Source organism: Stenella coeruleoalba (assembly GCF_951394435.1).
Source record: "Stenella coeruleoalba genome assembly, chromosome: 11".
In the NCBI taxonomy this organism is placed as follows: domain Eukaryota; kingdom Metazoa; phylum Chordata; class Mammalia; order Artiodactyla; family Delphinidae; genus Stenella; species Stenella coeruleoalba.
This window is the reverse complement of record NC_137157.1, coordinates 17,794,153-17,808,138: the sequence shown is the minus strand read 5'-3', so window position 1 is coordinate 17,808,138 and position 13,986 is coordinate 17,794,153. Positions and strand designations below refer to the sequence as shown.

Genomic DNA, 13,986 nt, shown 5'->3' with positions numbered 1-13,986 from the left:
TGGGGAAATACACAAATATTTATAAAGATAAATAACACAAATCTGTAGGTACACAGGTTTTGTTATCATTGATGTACCAACTAAGTACCCTGGGAGCCCAGAGGTGGGATCAGTAAATGATTTAAGAGGTGACTGGAGATGACTTTTTAGATGTTGTGTCCTTGACAGCCAGCAGAGGAGGGGAAGGTCAGTTCATTTAGACAGTGAAGGAACGAGGTACATATTTGAAGAATAGTAAATACCCTGGCATCTCTAGAGCAGGGAGCATGTGGGGAACATAAACGAGGACATTTGCTGTGGGCTGAACACCCTGGGTGGTTTGGAACAAGGGTAGGAGGAGGAATGTGGACCAGCTTAGGGAGCTGCACAGTTGTGCTGAGGGCAAGTTGGAACAGATGTTTTGTGATTGTTGGGATAGTAGCGGGAAGAAAATGGGGAGAGGAGATAAAGACCATAGCTGTAGCAGAAAGGAAGCTACCATCTTTCCCCACTACCCACCTCAGCCTCCTGCCAGCCTTATGGATTCATCGAGGTCCTGCAGGACAGGAGTCGTGATTAAAGTCAGATCATCTCATTTTCCTCTTTATTCTCCATTCCATCTTTTTTTTTTAAGATTAAAAATATTTTATTTAAACTTTTCTTCATAAACACTTTTAACATTTTTTTTCAATTTAAAAACAATGGATAGCATAAACATGTTTTGAATAGATTATATTCACGGCTTGGGAAAAATTACCTGACAAAAATGTAAAGACTTCCAAAACAGGTATAAAAGGCAAACCTTAAATTATTCTAAGATTTTTAAATTGGCCCTAGGATTATTTGACTACTGGCCCAAAATGTACCTAAAGGTCAAAATATTTTTTCTATAGACAAAATGTGCCCAAGGGGTATAGGGCATATACAAGTTAGATAGAAAATAACCTCTCTGATCACCTCACTGGAACATTCCTTCAGAAAGCAAACACCTAATCCTTACTGATATACTGAGTAATAAGGTTTTTAATGTAGTTGTTCCCAAAGATGTAAAAAGAAAATCTAAGAACATTAAGGAGGAACAAACAAAGCTGACAGCATTCTCTCAATGTTACTCGTGTAATATTGAAGTTATACTGGTATACTGAAAGGAAACGACTTCCATGAGTTTACCTATTCCAGTCTATGTCTATTGAATATTTGACTTTATAAACTCTTGATAAACTAGTTTTTCAGAACTTTCATTTTTAAGATAAATCTCTTTTTAGAAGATATTTATCCCCAAACCAACTCTAATCTGATAGAACGTATGATCCCTAAAAATGTTCAGAGTACAAAAAAAAAAAAAAATGTAAAATAGGCAAACGGGAAAAATGGCACGAGCAGTTTTACTGCCATATAGCCCTCATTTATATCTAATTTACACTATTATCTATGTTGTTTTACTTCAGTCTAAAATTTTAAATTACGTATTCTCAAAAGAGCTAGTCTTTTCTGAGAGATAGCTTATAAACTGAAATAACAATTTATATTATAAACTGAAATGTTATGACCTACAACCACATATACATATATAAAAATAGTCCCACTGAACGTTTGACATGTTTAGATAATGCAGCTCAAATAATTTGTTATAAAATATTTTAAAGCTTAGTTTCATGTAATCAAGACAAAACCATTTTTACCACTTCTCCCCACACAAATGTGTGTCCTTTACTATGACTCGAGCAGGCTTCCCAGAATGAGGTGTCCAGAGGTGCTGCTTTAGAAAAGATAAGTGAAGGGCTCAGTCGATATTTCACAAATTATAGTAACACTCACACAGAGTAATGAGGACACAGAGAAAGCTGTCTCAAGAAAAGCTAATAATTCTATTAATTAAGCTTTACTTTTTAAAAACCAGTAGTATTTCTTCCAATACAAAACCTTCAACGTGAAGATCTTGAATTTTATGAAAAGGTTGTAGTGCAAGGATTTTCTTTAAGCAGATTAAATTAAAATAAAAACTTAGAAGGTCAAAGACATGGAAGAGAACAAACGTTTCTAATTAAGATGCAATTAACAAAAATCAGCTATTTTTGTAAAGTCTGGCATTTAAAATGTAAAGTGAAAATTAACACACAAAGATCACAGCAACTACACTGTATAGTTTTAAATCTTACTGAATTTTAAAAAAACTATTTTGAGCACATATAATGTATATAAACAAAAATGGTTCCAAATGAAGCACACAAAAAATAAACTTGAAAAAAATTCTATGAAAAAATTTTCCATAGTTTAGTATAACAAAAATAAATCTCTTTCAGCAATTAAACCATAATTTAAAAAGGGAATGTAAGTTAATCATGGATTTAAAATAAGCTAAATTAGCACTACATATAAACAGAAGAGTTTTCTCATACATTCAGAACCCAAGCAATAACAACTATTCTTAAAGCTCAAAACCGATTACAGCTGACATCAGGTCAGACATGACGTACGTGTGAAGCTAAACCCAGAGTTAGTTCAAGTTAAAAGATTTCACAAATTTTCCAAAACATGAACTTTGATCTTGGCCTTGTGTTTTTACAATGAAGACCAAGAATATTCAATTGTTTGCCCAGATCTTTCTTTAACTAGGACTACGAAGTCATATCTAAGCAATTAAAGAGAACCACCACTGGAGTGTAAAAGCCTGATGGGGTTCCCTGTCTCTGTCTTTTCCAGCAAAAGACAACAATGAGGAAAATAATGAAGACGTTACTGTTATTTTCTTTAAAGCAAGACGGCACACATATAAAACACTAAGCCAACTAATATATTAGAAAAAGAATTAAACGGCTAATCTAACTCCTAGTTTTCAAAAGTAAAATGACTAAAAATGATTTTTAAGATGTAGAAAAAGACTTTTACCCATATTACCATGGGAAACAGGATACTGAATTTCGTTTTTAGAAACTGAAAGTAAATGATAGGACCACTTAATAAAAATTTAAGTCTCATATACAAAAGAATATTAAGTTGATTTCTAAAGCCAATCCCAATGTTTCACTTTTTAAAAAACTACTTACGTACCTGACTGTTTCTAGCCTCCAGTTGTAGAGTTTTAAAATCAGGTTTTTTTCAGTTGTCTATTTTAATTGCAAAAATGAAACAAGTCTTCACATTTCCATGATTTCACTCTTCCATTTTATATTCAGTGGCGGCAGCAGCAAAAAAAAAAAAAAAGTAAAACTAGAAAATTTACACAACAGCCATATAGAAGGCATTGCAATATTGCACCAATATCCCAAGATCTGGCAAGTTCTGCCAGTGTAGATCTAGTCTGTATCATATATAGAGTCTACTCAGAAGAAAATGGCATCAGTTTGGATGATCCACTCCCTGGTTATTCTTGCTTAATTTTGACAACTATATGCTTTTTCTTCAAGTTGAAAGAGTTGAAAGGTGTGGCTAATCCTAAAACACTTATTATAAATGCTTTTAAACAGTTATTCTTGATCCATTCTGAACTTTGAGGTTACTATCTTTCATGCTAGTAGCTTTCAGTAAATAAAACAAAAGCTGAGGGCTTTCATCCCCAGTGCCACTAAATATTTTGTACTAAATAAACAAGTAGATATGACCAGTTAAGATTATAATTCTATTCCTTACCTCTAAGTCAAAACTGAGCTCAAATTTTCCACAAGTTGCTACTTTCCATTCAATAACAGATGCAGCAGCCTTATTGAATGTAAAGAATGGGAGTTGCACTTACTTTTAAGGGGCCTTTATTTCGGACTCTGGTATTACCTAAATTCTCTTTAAAAGTGCTTGCACGCTGTAGGGCCAGGGCTTGCCATATACCACTCCGATGCTCACTAAAAACAGGGTAACATTAAACAGACTGCAAAGAAAAACATTTTCAAAAAGAAGACATACATTGATAAGCAACACTAACGTTTACTTTTGAAAATAAAACATAAAATGTTAGTTTTCATAAAACCATACATGTTTCAGGAATATAAGGAGTTTGAGTATTACTGAATCAGTATGGACTGAAGATAGGCTACTCTGATACCAAACGAGGACTCCAGTTATTTTAACTTTCTAAAAATGTTAATACATGAAAAGACGTTACATCTAGAATACAACAAGTATGGCAAACCGTGTGTGCAAGTGCACTAGCTTAAAAATATAGAATCCTAACCACGCATAAAAGGGGATGTGCCTTATATATTCATAAGATGTAAGCAAGTGTGGCTGTGCTTTCACTAACACAATGCAGATAAGAGAAGGCAGCTTAGAAATAGTGTTCTGAATATAAAAAAGTTAAATTTGTAGAAAATTTATATTTTTGCATTTTCAGCAAAAAGCCATGCAAAAAGGTCAAGAGTTTTAAACTTAAAAAATAAAATCAAAAAGTCTAACAGACTGCAATACACCGAAATAAATGTTCAAAAAGATTTCAGATAGAGATAGGAACTGAAATTACATCCAGTGACACTTATCAGGTCTTCTCTTAGAAGACGCCTGACTCCTACACTGACATTTGAAAGAAATGTTTAAAGCATAACATCAACTTCCCAGATAAGTGAATTGTTCTATTAAACTGCTTCTGGAAGTAGTTTCAAGAGCTAGTGCTTAGAATTGACTTATTGCATGAATTTGAGACCACTAAAAAGAATAAAAAGGATGCGAGAACAGAATGAAAACATTTTCATGTATTAGACCAATGGCTTTGATAGTAAAACTAGTGGGGTTCTTCTTTATGTTTTTTAATTAACTACTTTGTCGCAAACAAATTTTTTGTTTGGCTTTATTGAAGGGAGAAAGATGCCATTAGTTGCAACGTCTGACCTCGTCCAGTATATATTCTGGAAAATGCAGGTTGCATACTTGTAAACCATCCAGCTTGCAGGGCATCCGCGGGTACTCATCTTCCTTCCATTTGTTTTCATCCGGATCAAAAGTGAGAATAGAATCGCTGTAATGACCATTGTAGCAAAGGCCTCCAAGAACCATTATCTGTTTGTCCAGCACAGTCACACCATGGCCACTTCTACCAATTGGCATGGACGCCAAGATGGTCCACTGATCAGTCTCTGGGTTGTACACTTCTGTGGAAGGGCATCCCTGAGACTCAAAAGAGGCCCTCAAGATCACACAGACACCACCGAAGACATAAAGCTTGCCGTTGTAAGAAATCATCTTGTGAAAACATCTAGCGTAATTCATTTTGCTCTTATTCTCCCAACAGTTGGTAACTACTTGAGTTCTCCTGGTCCGCTGTTCTATGGTCCCTTCTTTACTGGGGTCAAACACGCACACTTGTTTGGAGGTGGAAGATGAGGTGATTCCACCAGTGATAAACAACTTGTTATTGAGCACTGTCCCCTCATGTCCATACTTGTTAACTGGATAAGGATCCACAAATTCCCATTTATCATTGGTGATATCATATCTCTCTGTTGAATAGAAAGTCTCATCTCTGGTTCTGCCTGCTACAGCATAAATAAACTTTCCAGTAACACCAACTGCAAATTCTGAACGTGGTACAGACATGTCTGCCATCCGGAGCCAAGAGTTTTGTCTCGGGTCGTACCTGAACACTTTGGAAGAAGCATGGAATTTGCCGTCTGGGCCCAGTTCTTCCCCACCCAACAAGAACACGAAGGTATTCACGATAGCAAGGCAGTCCGGACGCAGAGGTACTTGTGGGCCCTCCAGTTCCCATCAGACTCTTGGTTTCTTTAAGAGAAGTATTTTACTGTTAACCATGCTATGTCCAGTCATGCCTCGGAATACTGTAGTTTGGGGTTTGGCAGAGCGGATGCGGCTTGATTTCATGTCCAACAGAGGCTGCTGGTGAACGTTCTGAAAGTAATTCAAGGCTTGGTCAACTTCATAGCGCAGCTGTCGGGAGTATCTATAAAATTCTGATGTCTTAACCTGATGTTCTGAATGATGGTATCGGTATGTCTCCAGCGTCTTCTATCATGCCACAGCCAAGACTGCACAGCCTCGTACAGCTCTGTCTCTGGGAACCTGCTCAGATGATCATTATCCAAGTAAGACATGAGCTTCTCAAAGCTCAGATAAGACAGGAAATCAGGCCTGGACATGAGTGGTACGAAGTTGTCTAGCAGAAAGGCATCCAACTTCTCCCTGACTCCCTCGATGTTTACACTGAAATCATCTAAGAGTCTCATAATTTCTGCACAGTTTTCTAAGCAGATTTTTGCTAATAGAAAAGAGCAGCAGAACTTCACCACTTCTCTAAGTTGAACATACATGGCAGCCTGAAGAATATCATGAACAGTGCTCATACTCAGTTCTATAGTTCCATAGTACATAAACTGAAGGACGTGGCTGAAACCGGTAGCAGTTAGACCTTTTAAATGAATTTTGTCCTGATCTCGCTCCCTCATATCTGCGGTAAACATAATTCTGAAGTAATCACTCTGGGTGGCCAAGAGTGCTTTATGGGCCTGGAACTGATGATCTTCAATAACCAGAGTGACATCAAGAAGCAGTCCCTCCTCATACAGTGCTCTGAACCCAGCAGAGACCCTGGTGTCATGGATGGAGAAACAGAATCCTTCCACGTCCCCTGCCATGAATCACCTAACACAGCAAAGTATGCACAAGATGAAATTAATATCATAATTTTTATCAGCACTCCATTAATCCAAAAGCTATATACTTTCATTTTGGAAAGGTAGAACACAAAAGCGCTGTAAATGAACATGTGAAACAAAACCAACTTGTTCACAATCCATACCCTGGAAGCTCGGGGGTCCGTCCAGCCTCTAGTGGACGGCAGTCTGCATCAGGAAGAAGCGGGCCGGACGGTGGGTGGTCAGGTGCCGGGACGGCACTCACCTGGCTCCTCGAACGTCTATAAGGGGCCGCTCCGGCGGGGGGCGAGTCTGTGCGCCTGCGGCCCCCACGAAACCAGTCCTGGGAAAGAAGACAGCGCTGAGACGCGATTCGAGACAGTTGGGATCTGCACGAGGCGGAGCGGCGTCGGGGCCAGGCCTGGCCTTGCCAACGCCAGGGGCCTCGCAGCACCCGGCGGGGGTCGGCGGTAGGGCCGACTCGGGGCCTTGGGCAGAGAGAGGGGCTGGGGGGTCGCGGGCAGCAGCAGAGGTGCAGGCACTGGCGACGTCGACGACGGCGTCTCTGGGCTTCTCTCTCCATTCCATCTTATTCCAGTACATATGTAAGCCTGCTGTCCCTGGAGGGAGATCCCGTTGTTCCATTTGGCAGACGAGGAGACTGAAGCTCTAGGGGGTGGGGTAGTGCGCCCATGTCATAGCTGAGAAATTGGCAGCACTAAGGTTTAGACTGAAGCCTTACTGACTTCACAGCAGATGGAGTGTACACAAGTGGTGTTCTTTAAGCCCTCGTGGCTTCAGTGGCAATTCCTTTGTAGGACCAGAGTTTTAGGAGCTGTTGTAGTGGCGGGTACTTTCAGAGCTTTTGACATGGCTCTGTGTTTACCTCTCCTCACCATGGTCCCCCCAAAAGGGGCAAGTTCTATATGTGGTCTGTAGGCCATACTCCTCTGGGTCTTTGGGAGGAAAACCTAAGAACCACTCATTTTATTTTCTAACCACTCTCATAAGATCTGTGATCCCTCTCAGCCCCATCATTCCACACATACTCTTTTTACCAGTATTCTCAGTGAGACTTCTTTCCCCAGAGCACCTAGGGTTAAGATCCTTCCTTTGCCCCATTAAAGTGTAGGTTGTTAGCGTAGACAGACTTGGGCACTAGTGCTGACTCTGCTATGTACTACCTGTGTGGTGAGGATTAAATTCAACAGTGTGATTAAAATACCTGCCACTCAGTGAATGTTAGTTTCTGTCCCTTCCTCCTGGACTTGCTTCTTGTAACTCTTCCCTATTCAGAGCATCAGTAGATTGGAGCAGACTCCTCCAAGCACTTTTCTTGGCTCTTTGTTTAATGGGTTGTAGGAAACATTTGTGGATCTTACAGGAAGTTGTGTATTTGAACGGTTTATTTCCCTCTTAGAAGGACATGTAACAAGAATACTAATCTGAAAAAGTCTAGTATTTATTGGGAAAAATAAGGTTGTTCCAAGCAAATTTTGATTTGTGCTGTAATAATTTCCATATAGTGTCTTCTTCATAGTGAATGCCACTGGCCCTTAAATCTCAATCAGTAACAGTTCTGGAGAGCTATAACTCAGAGTCATGAAAATGTTATTCATTCATATAAGGTCTAGTACTCAAATTGGTATGCAGAAGTAGTGGATGTTAGCTTCAAAACTGTCAACTCTTATGAAAAATGAAGTAGGTGGAACAGAATACTTAGATTGGTTAGAAATGTAGGAAAGTACATATAATGGGTCTTTAGAATCTTTACGAGATAAGTATAGGCGTGTGCCAAATGAATTTTATTAACAGGGTCAACAAAGTATAATTCTAATAAATTCAGTAATCAGGTGGGTGGTAAAATATAACTTGAGGAATTGACGAACCTTCTTTCCAGCAACAGAGTATATAGGTAGCTGTCACGTAACAATAATAACTCCTTTACTTATTTATGTTGAACTTATTTCTAAATTATATGATGAGGAACTAATAAGTGTACAAAGACGAGGCAATAAAGAAGCCACTACCAGCACAGTCCAGATCTGCACATTAAAACCAGCAGAAGCTCCTGAATTCCGTGAGGTTTTAAAACTTGAACCAAATCAAAGTTACGTTATTTTTCTATCCCTACAGAAATTATTTGTTCAACTAATTTAACAGTTTTAGTTAGCTCTTTGGTGTTTCTTCCCCTTTTCCAGATTTTAAGGTAGAAGCATATAACTTGGTATTTGTATACCTCCCACCCCTGTACGCCTTTGTCAGCAGCAGCAATCCCAGAGTCTTTGACGCGAGCTGTTTGAAGAGCTGTGCCTACTGTTTAAATCCCCTCACTCTTCCTAAATGGAAGCCCGGTGGTTCGCTTACTGTCATCTTCAGCTTTTCTCATTAAGCCTCAGGAGCAGGCTGTGGCCTGGCTGTGGGAACCAGAGCTGGGCGTCACGGGAGTGGCCTGCTGTGCCTGCCGGGGCCAACACCAAGGGAGAGGGAGCCCACCAACTGGGGGAGCAGTTGTTGCCTCCCTCCTTTTGTGCTAAAACGCTTGTGGTGAAGAATACAGTGGATTTAGACAAACATCACTTCGTCATTAGATCTTCGAGGAAGAAGGAAACTTGGAGGTGTATTTTTCAAATGAGAAACCCCTAGAGGCTGCTGGTCCGTGTTCCCAAGAGATGAAGCATGAAGGCTTATTTTGCATTTTTCAGAAAGAAACACATCTAATCTCATGTCCTGGACCAAAGAACAGCACTCCCGTTTTCTTGGAAGACTGTCCTCTCTGACACTGCAAATAGTTCTGAGCGTGGTGAAGGAGGAAGGGCCCTTTGGACCTGGACCAGGCAGCACAGCTGAATCTGCCTGGTGATGGGGTTGGGGCGGGGGGGTGACATATCCAGGACTCAGCCTGTGATCTGCTCTTTTCCTAAAAGCTCCAAGCTGAGACTGTGCCGAGAAAAGAATTATGTGAGCTCAGTCATGTAAACTGGATGAATCGGAAGTTTCTGAAAGATTTATTGGCTTCATATTTTTTCAGATTTATCTGTTTGAGTTCTCTTGTGCTCAGGAATTAAGTGTGCCTTTAAAAAATTAAGCGTTTGTGAAGTTCTAGGATCCCAGAGAAAGCAAGGTCATTGGTTTGCAGTTGGGGGCTTGCAGAATTTCTGGATGTACGTATTCTCCTACCACACGCCTGAGGGTTCACATACATGTCTGTGCTGCCATGAGTTTATGTGTGGCCCTGGGCAGGTCACCCATCCTTCATTTCCCTGTGTATATAGTGGAAGGAATTTGTGCCCCTTCAGGGACTTGGAGGTGCAAGTGAGCAGGTGAGGCGAAGATGTAAGGATGCTAGTAGTTTGATTAGTATTGTCGAACCCAGGGGTGTACAGTAGGAGGGGGGCGGATCAGGGGCATCCGAGAGTTGGCTTTAAGACCCAGTTGCTGAGGTGGGCGTAAGGGCACACCCAGGTGAAATACAGGTCCTGCCTCGCCAGCTAGAATCCGCATCGCAGAGGCTCAGCGTTGGATTACAGCTGGTAGACCAAGCAGCAGAGTCAGGAGGCCTAGGGGGAATGCTGGGCCATGCCAGCGGCTGGGCTGAGTGCGGTTGGGGAGCATCCAGGTGGTATTTGGGAATGCAGGAAGGCAGTGGACTTGGGGCATTACTGGAAGGCAGGGCAGCCCTAGAGAACTGGGGTTCTGGGCATGTAATCAGTCCAACAAGGATCCATTTACTACCAGCAGGATGTAAAGTAGGAATTTGGATTTTATAAGACAGAAACTCAGTTATCAGAACGGAATGCAAGACCCAGGACCATAGGAGCAGGTGGAGGACCTTGGTGCTGAATCCTAAACTGGTGGGCTGCAGCTTTTATTTTTTTAAATTAATTAATTAATTTGTTTATTTTTGGCCGCGTTGGGTCTTTGTTGCTGCTTGCGGGCTTTCTCTAGTTGCGGCGAGCGGGGGCTGCACTTCGTTGTGGTGTGCAGGCTTCTCATTGCGGTGGCTTCTCTTTCTTGTGGAGCACGGGCTCTAGGTGCGCGGGCTTCAGTAGCTGTGGCTCTCGGGCTCTAGAGCCACAGGCTCAGTAGTTGGGGCGCACAGGCTTTGTTTCTCCGTGGCATGTGAGATCTTCCTGGACCAGGGCTTGAAACCGTGTCCCCTGCACTGGCAGGCAGACTCCCAACCACTGTGCCACCAGGGAAGTCCTTGGCAGGCGGATTCTTAACCACTAGTAGGCTGCAGTTTTTAAATTTCTTCTGCCTGAGCATAACCACACTAGAGATTGGTGCCTGCCTACTGTACCAGAGGATGAAGGAACTTTGGTAGAGAAAGGGGGTTTAAGGAGTTTGGAAATCAGGTGGGGCCTGACAGTTACAAAGGAAGGCTTTAACAACAGAATTAAGGTTGAATTAGGTCTGATCATTGAATCTGAATTTCTGTCATTGAAATAATTTATTGGTACTATTATTTAGTCCCAGCTATGTCTTCTTTTAGAATATGGTATCTCCTGTAGGATTAGCAGAGTAGAATCCACTTAGTGCTTCTGCCACTGTAAAGTTTCAGGAATTAATCTGGCCTTTGATCTGTTGTTTCTCCCAGGGGCTTTATTGGCACTTTGCACTGGACAGTTCCTAATTGTAAGGAACTGTAGCGGAGGATAGCATCACTGGCCCTTGGGCATCCCTAATTCACAGTGATAGCCAAAGCCACCACCAAAAATGATGTCTGGGATTCGCTTAAAATATTTTAGTTAAAAGACGTATATGTAATGAGATTGGCAAAATGTTGGTAATTGTTGCAGCTAGTTGATTGGCAAGTGGGAGCGAGTTACACTATTCTGTTCCATTCCTGGTGGGGAAACAGTGAGTCCTGCCTCCTCTTTTTTTTTTCTTTCCGGTATGTGGGCCTCTCACTGTTGTGGCCTCTCCCGTTGCGGAGCACAGACTCCGGACACACAGGCTCAGCGGCCATGGCTCATGGGCCTAGCCGCTCCACGGCATGTGGGATCCTCTCGGACCGGGGCACGAACCCGTGTCCCCTGCATTGGCAGGTGGACCCTCAACCACTGCGCCACCAGGGAAGCCCCTGCCTCCACTTTTTGTAGTGGTGGCGGACGGACACCGGATGGACAGGCTGGTTGAGGCTCCCTGCAGAATCCCTCACGCCCCAGCACGTAATCCTCCTGGCCTCATGACCACATGGCCTCCAAGGTCCCTTTTTTTTTCTCCCCAGCTGAACTGATCTCTGAAGGTTTGCTCCAGTTCTGACATTTTATGGTTCTATTAATTGAATCTTTATAATCTGTGCTCTGGGAGGCCACAAGCCAATTTTTGTGCTGTCATTCCTACTTCCAGCGGCTGGCCACTGGTACTCATAGAATTGATTGCATCACTTCCTGCCTGACCAAGCTACTTAGCCCTGACTCTAAGACTCAGACGCTCATTTCTGTGACAGAGGCTTTCAATGCATGTTGATTCTCTTCTCCTTCCTTCCAAACCACAGCTTCCCCAGAACCTGCCTTCTTCTACCACCAGAGTATATTTTACCCGTATCTTTTTTTTTTATCATCATTGTTGAAGTTAGTAATGAATGAATGACAGGATTGATTTTTATCCATTGAAATTCAATATTATATTAGTGCCTTGGCTCAAAGGATTCATTTTATGGTAGAATTTTAAGACTCTTCCTTTCTTTGGTGAGATGGGAAGTTTGGGAGGCAATGAGGCAGGCTCTTAAACTTCTCTGTCTAGACTAGGGATCAGCAAACTTTTTCTGTAAAGGGCCAGATAGTAAATATTTTAGGCTTTGTGGGCCATCTGGCTTACGTCACAACTGCTCACCTCTGCAGTTGTTGCATGAAGGCAGCCCTGGACAATACGGAAATAAATGATCGTGGCTGGATTTCAGTAAAGCTTTATTTACAGAAAAGGTGATTGGCTGAATTTGACTGGTGGGGCCTTAATTTGCCAGCCCCCTGGTCTAGACACTGTTAACCAGTTTGGTAACTCCAAATCTGGCTACATCAGAATCTCTTAGAGATTGTTACACATTCAGAATCTTAGGAATCTTAGGTTCTCAAGAACCTAAGTACCTTGTTACCCCAGCAGTCAGTGTTCCCAATCCAAGGTACAATTCCCATTTGTTTCTAGATAAAGAAGAAAAAGCTTTGGGTATGGTTATTTTAGTCTTAAGAACTGCCAGAGATTCTGCACTATTTAATTGTCTGGTAGTTTTCTAAAAGGGAAAAATAGTTGAAAAGATTGTTTATGTGCTTGAAATGAAGGACTTGCCCTTTTAGACTAAATGGTTACTGGGAAATGATATTTACCAGGTGGCAGCAGAAAAGCTAAACATTTTGTCTTACTCTCTCGTGCAGTGAAACATGACTGGGAGAGAATGACAGAAGCTGTCCAGAATCACATTGGCTCTCTGAACTGGGGCTACCGTGTGGCTCTGCGGGAGAAAAAGGTCACCTATGAGAACGCATACGGGCAGTTTGTTGGGCCTCATAGGATTAAGGTAACCATGTGACAGTGTACGTAGCTGTTTTTGGTGTGTTTTTAAGCTTTTGTTGGGGGAGGAAAAGAGAAGGTGATTATCCTAATAAAAATGATGGCCACTGTGACCCAGACCATCCAGTTTGGTGATTTTGCAATTACTTCTTAGGGACTTTCTCTTGTGGTATAGTAAAGGGTAATCTGGATTTGGGGCCACATTAGCTGGATTTGAGTCTTGGCTCTGTCGCTTCCTAGCATTGGGACTTTGAGCGATCCCTTAACTACTCAGAGTCTTAGTATCTCTTTCTTACTGCATTAGCAAATTTTTATGAGGATCAAATTGGGCAATGTGGTAAAACAGCCTTTTTAATTATAACGTTTACAATTCTAAAGGATAATAATTTATTAAGAATTGATATATTGGTTCCTTCGTAGGCAACAAACAACAAAGGCAAAGAGAAGATTTATTCTGCAGAGAGATTTCTCATTGCCACTGGTGAAAGGCCACGTTATTTGGGTATCCCTGGTGACAAAGAATACTGCATCAGCAGGTAAGGACAAATTGCAGGGAGAAAAGGGGATTTTTGCTTTTTCTTCAAACCCATTTAATCCTTTTCCTGAAACTTAGTTTTTCCACCACATTTTTGTCCAGAGGGACAGGGAATTAGGAAAAAGAGAAAGGAAAAACTATTTTAAACCAGAGAACATTAAAATTCAGAACTATAAACATTGGTCATCTTATCACCAAGAGTTAATATCGCTGCTAACATATAGATACATGCTTACAATATTTATATTTGAAATTTATATTTGTGTGAGTATATGTTATACGTGTATACTATATAAAACCAGATGGATATTCACATTTTATAAAATAATTGATAGATACGTTTTTGTTTTTCCAAAACTAGAATCATATATTACCTTTATGTAG

General features: G+C 41.1%; 2 protein-coding genes across 7 annotated transcripts in view; one reads left to right on the top strand and one right to left on the bottom strand.

The window, feature by feature from the left end:
- Window positions 1-13,986, top strand: part of TXNRD1 (thioredoxin reductase 1) — a 106,027-nt gene that overhangs the window by 55,838 nt on the left and 36,203 nt on the right. For all 6 annotated transcript variants that reach the window (XM_079937568.1, XM_079937567.1, XM_079937564.1 and 3 more), the window contains exons 5-6: window positions 12,932-13,074; window positions 13,488-13,603. In XM_079937568.1, the coding sequence (XP_079793694.1) occupies window positions 12,932-13,074; window positions 13,488-13,603 (259 nt within the window). The remainder of the gene's footprint in view (window positions 1-12,931; window positions 13,075-13,487; window positions 13,604-13,986) is intronic.
- Window positions 4,741-6,929, bottom strand: LOC307194463 (kelch-like protein 15). The gene is given in 3 exon segments (XM_079937562.1): window positions 4,741-5,670; window positions 5,674-5,885; window positions 5,888-6,929. Coding segments are annotated over 3 exon segments (1,773 nt in total). The 5' UTR covers window positions 6,555-6,929; the 3' UTR covers window positions 4,741-4,776.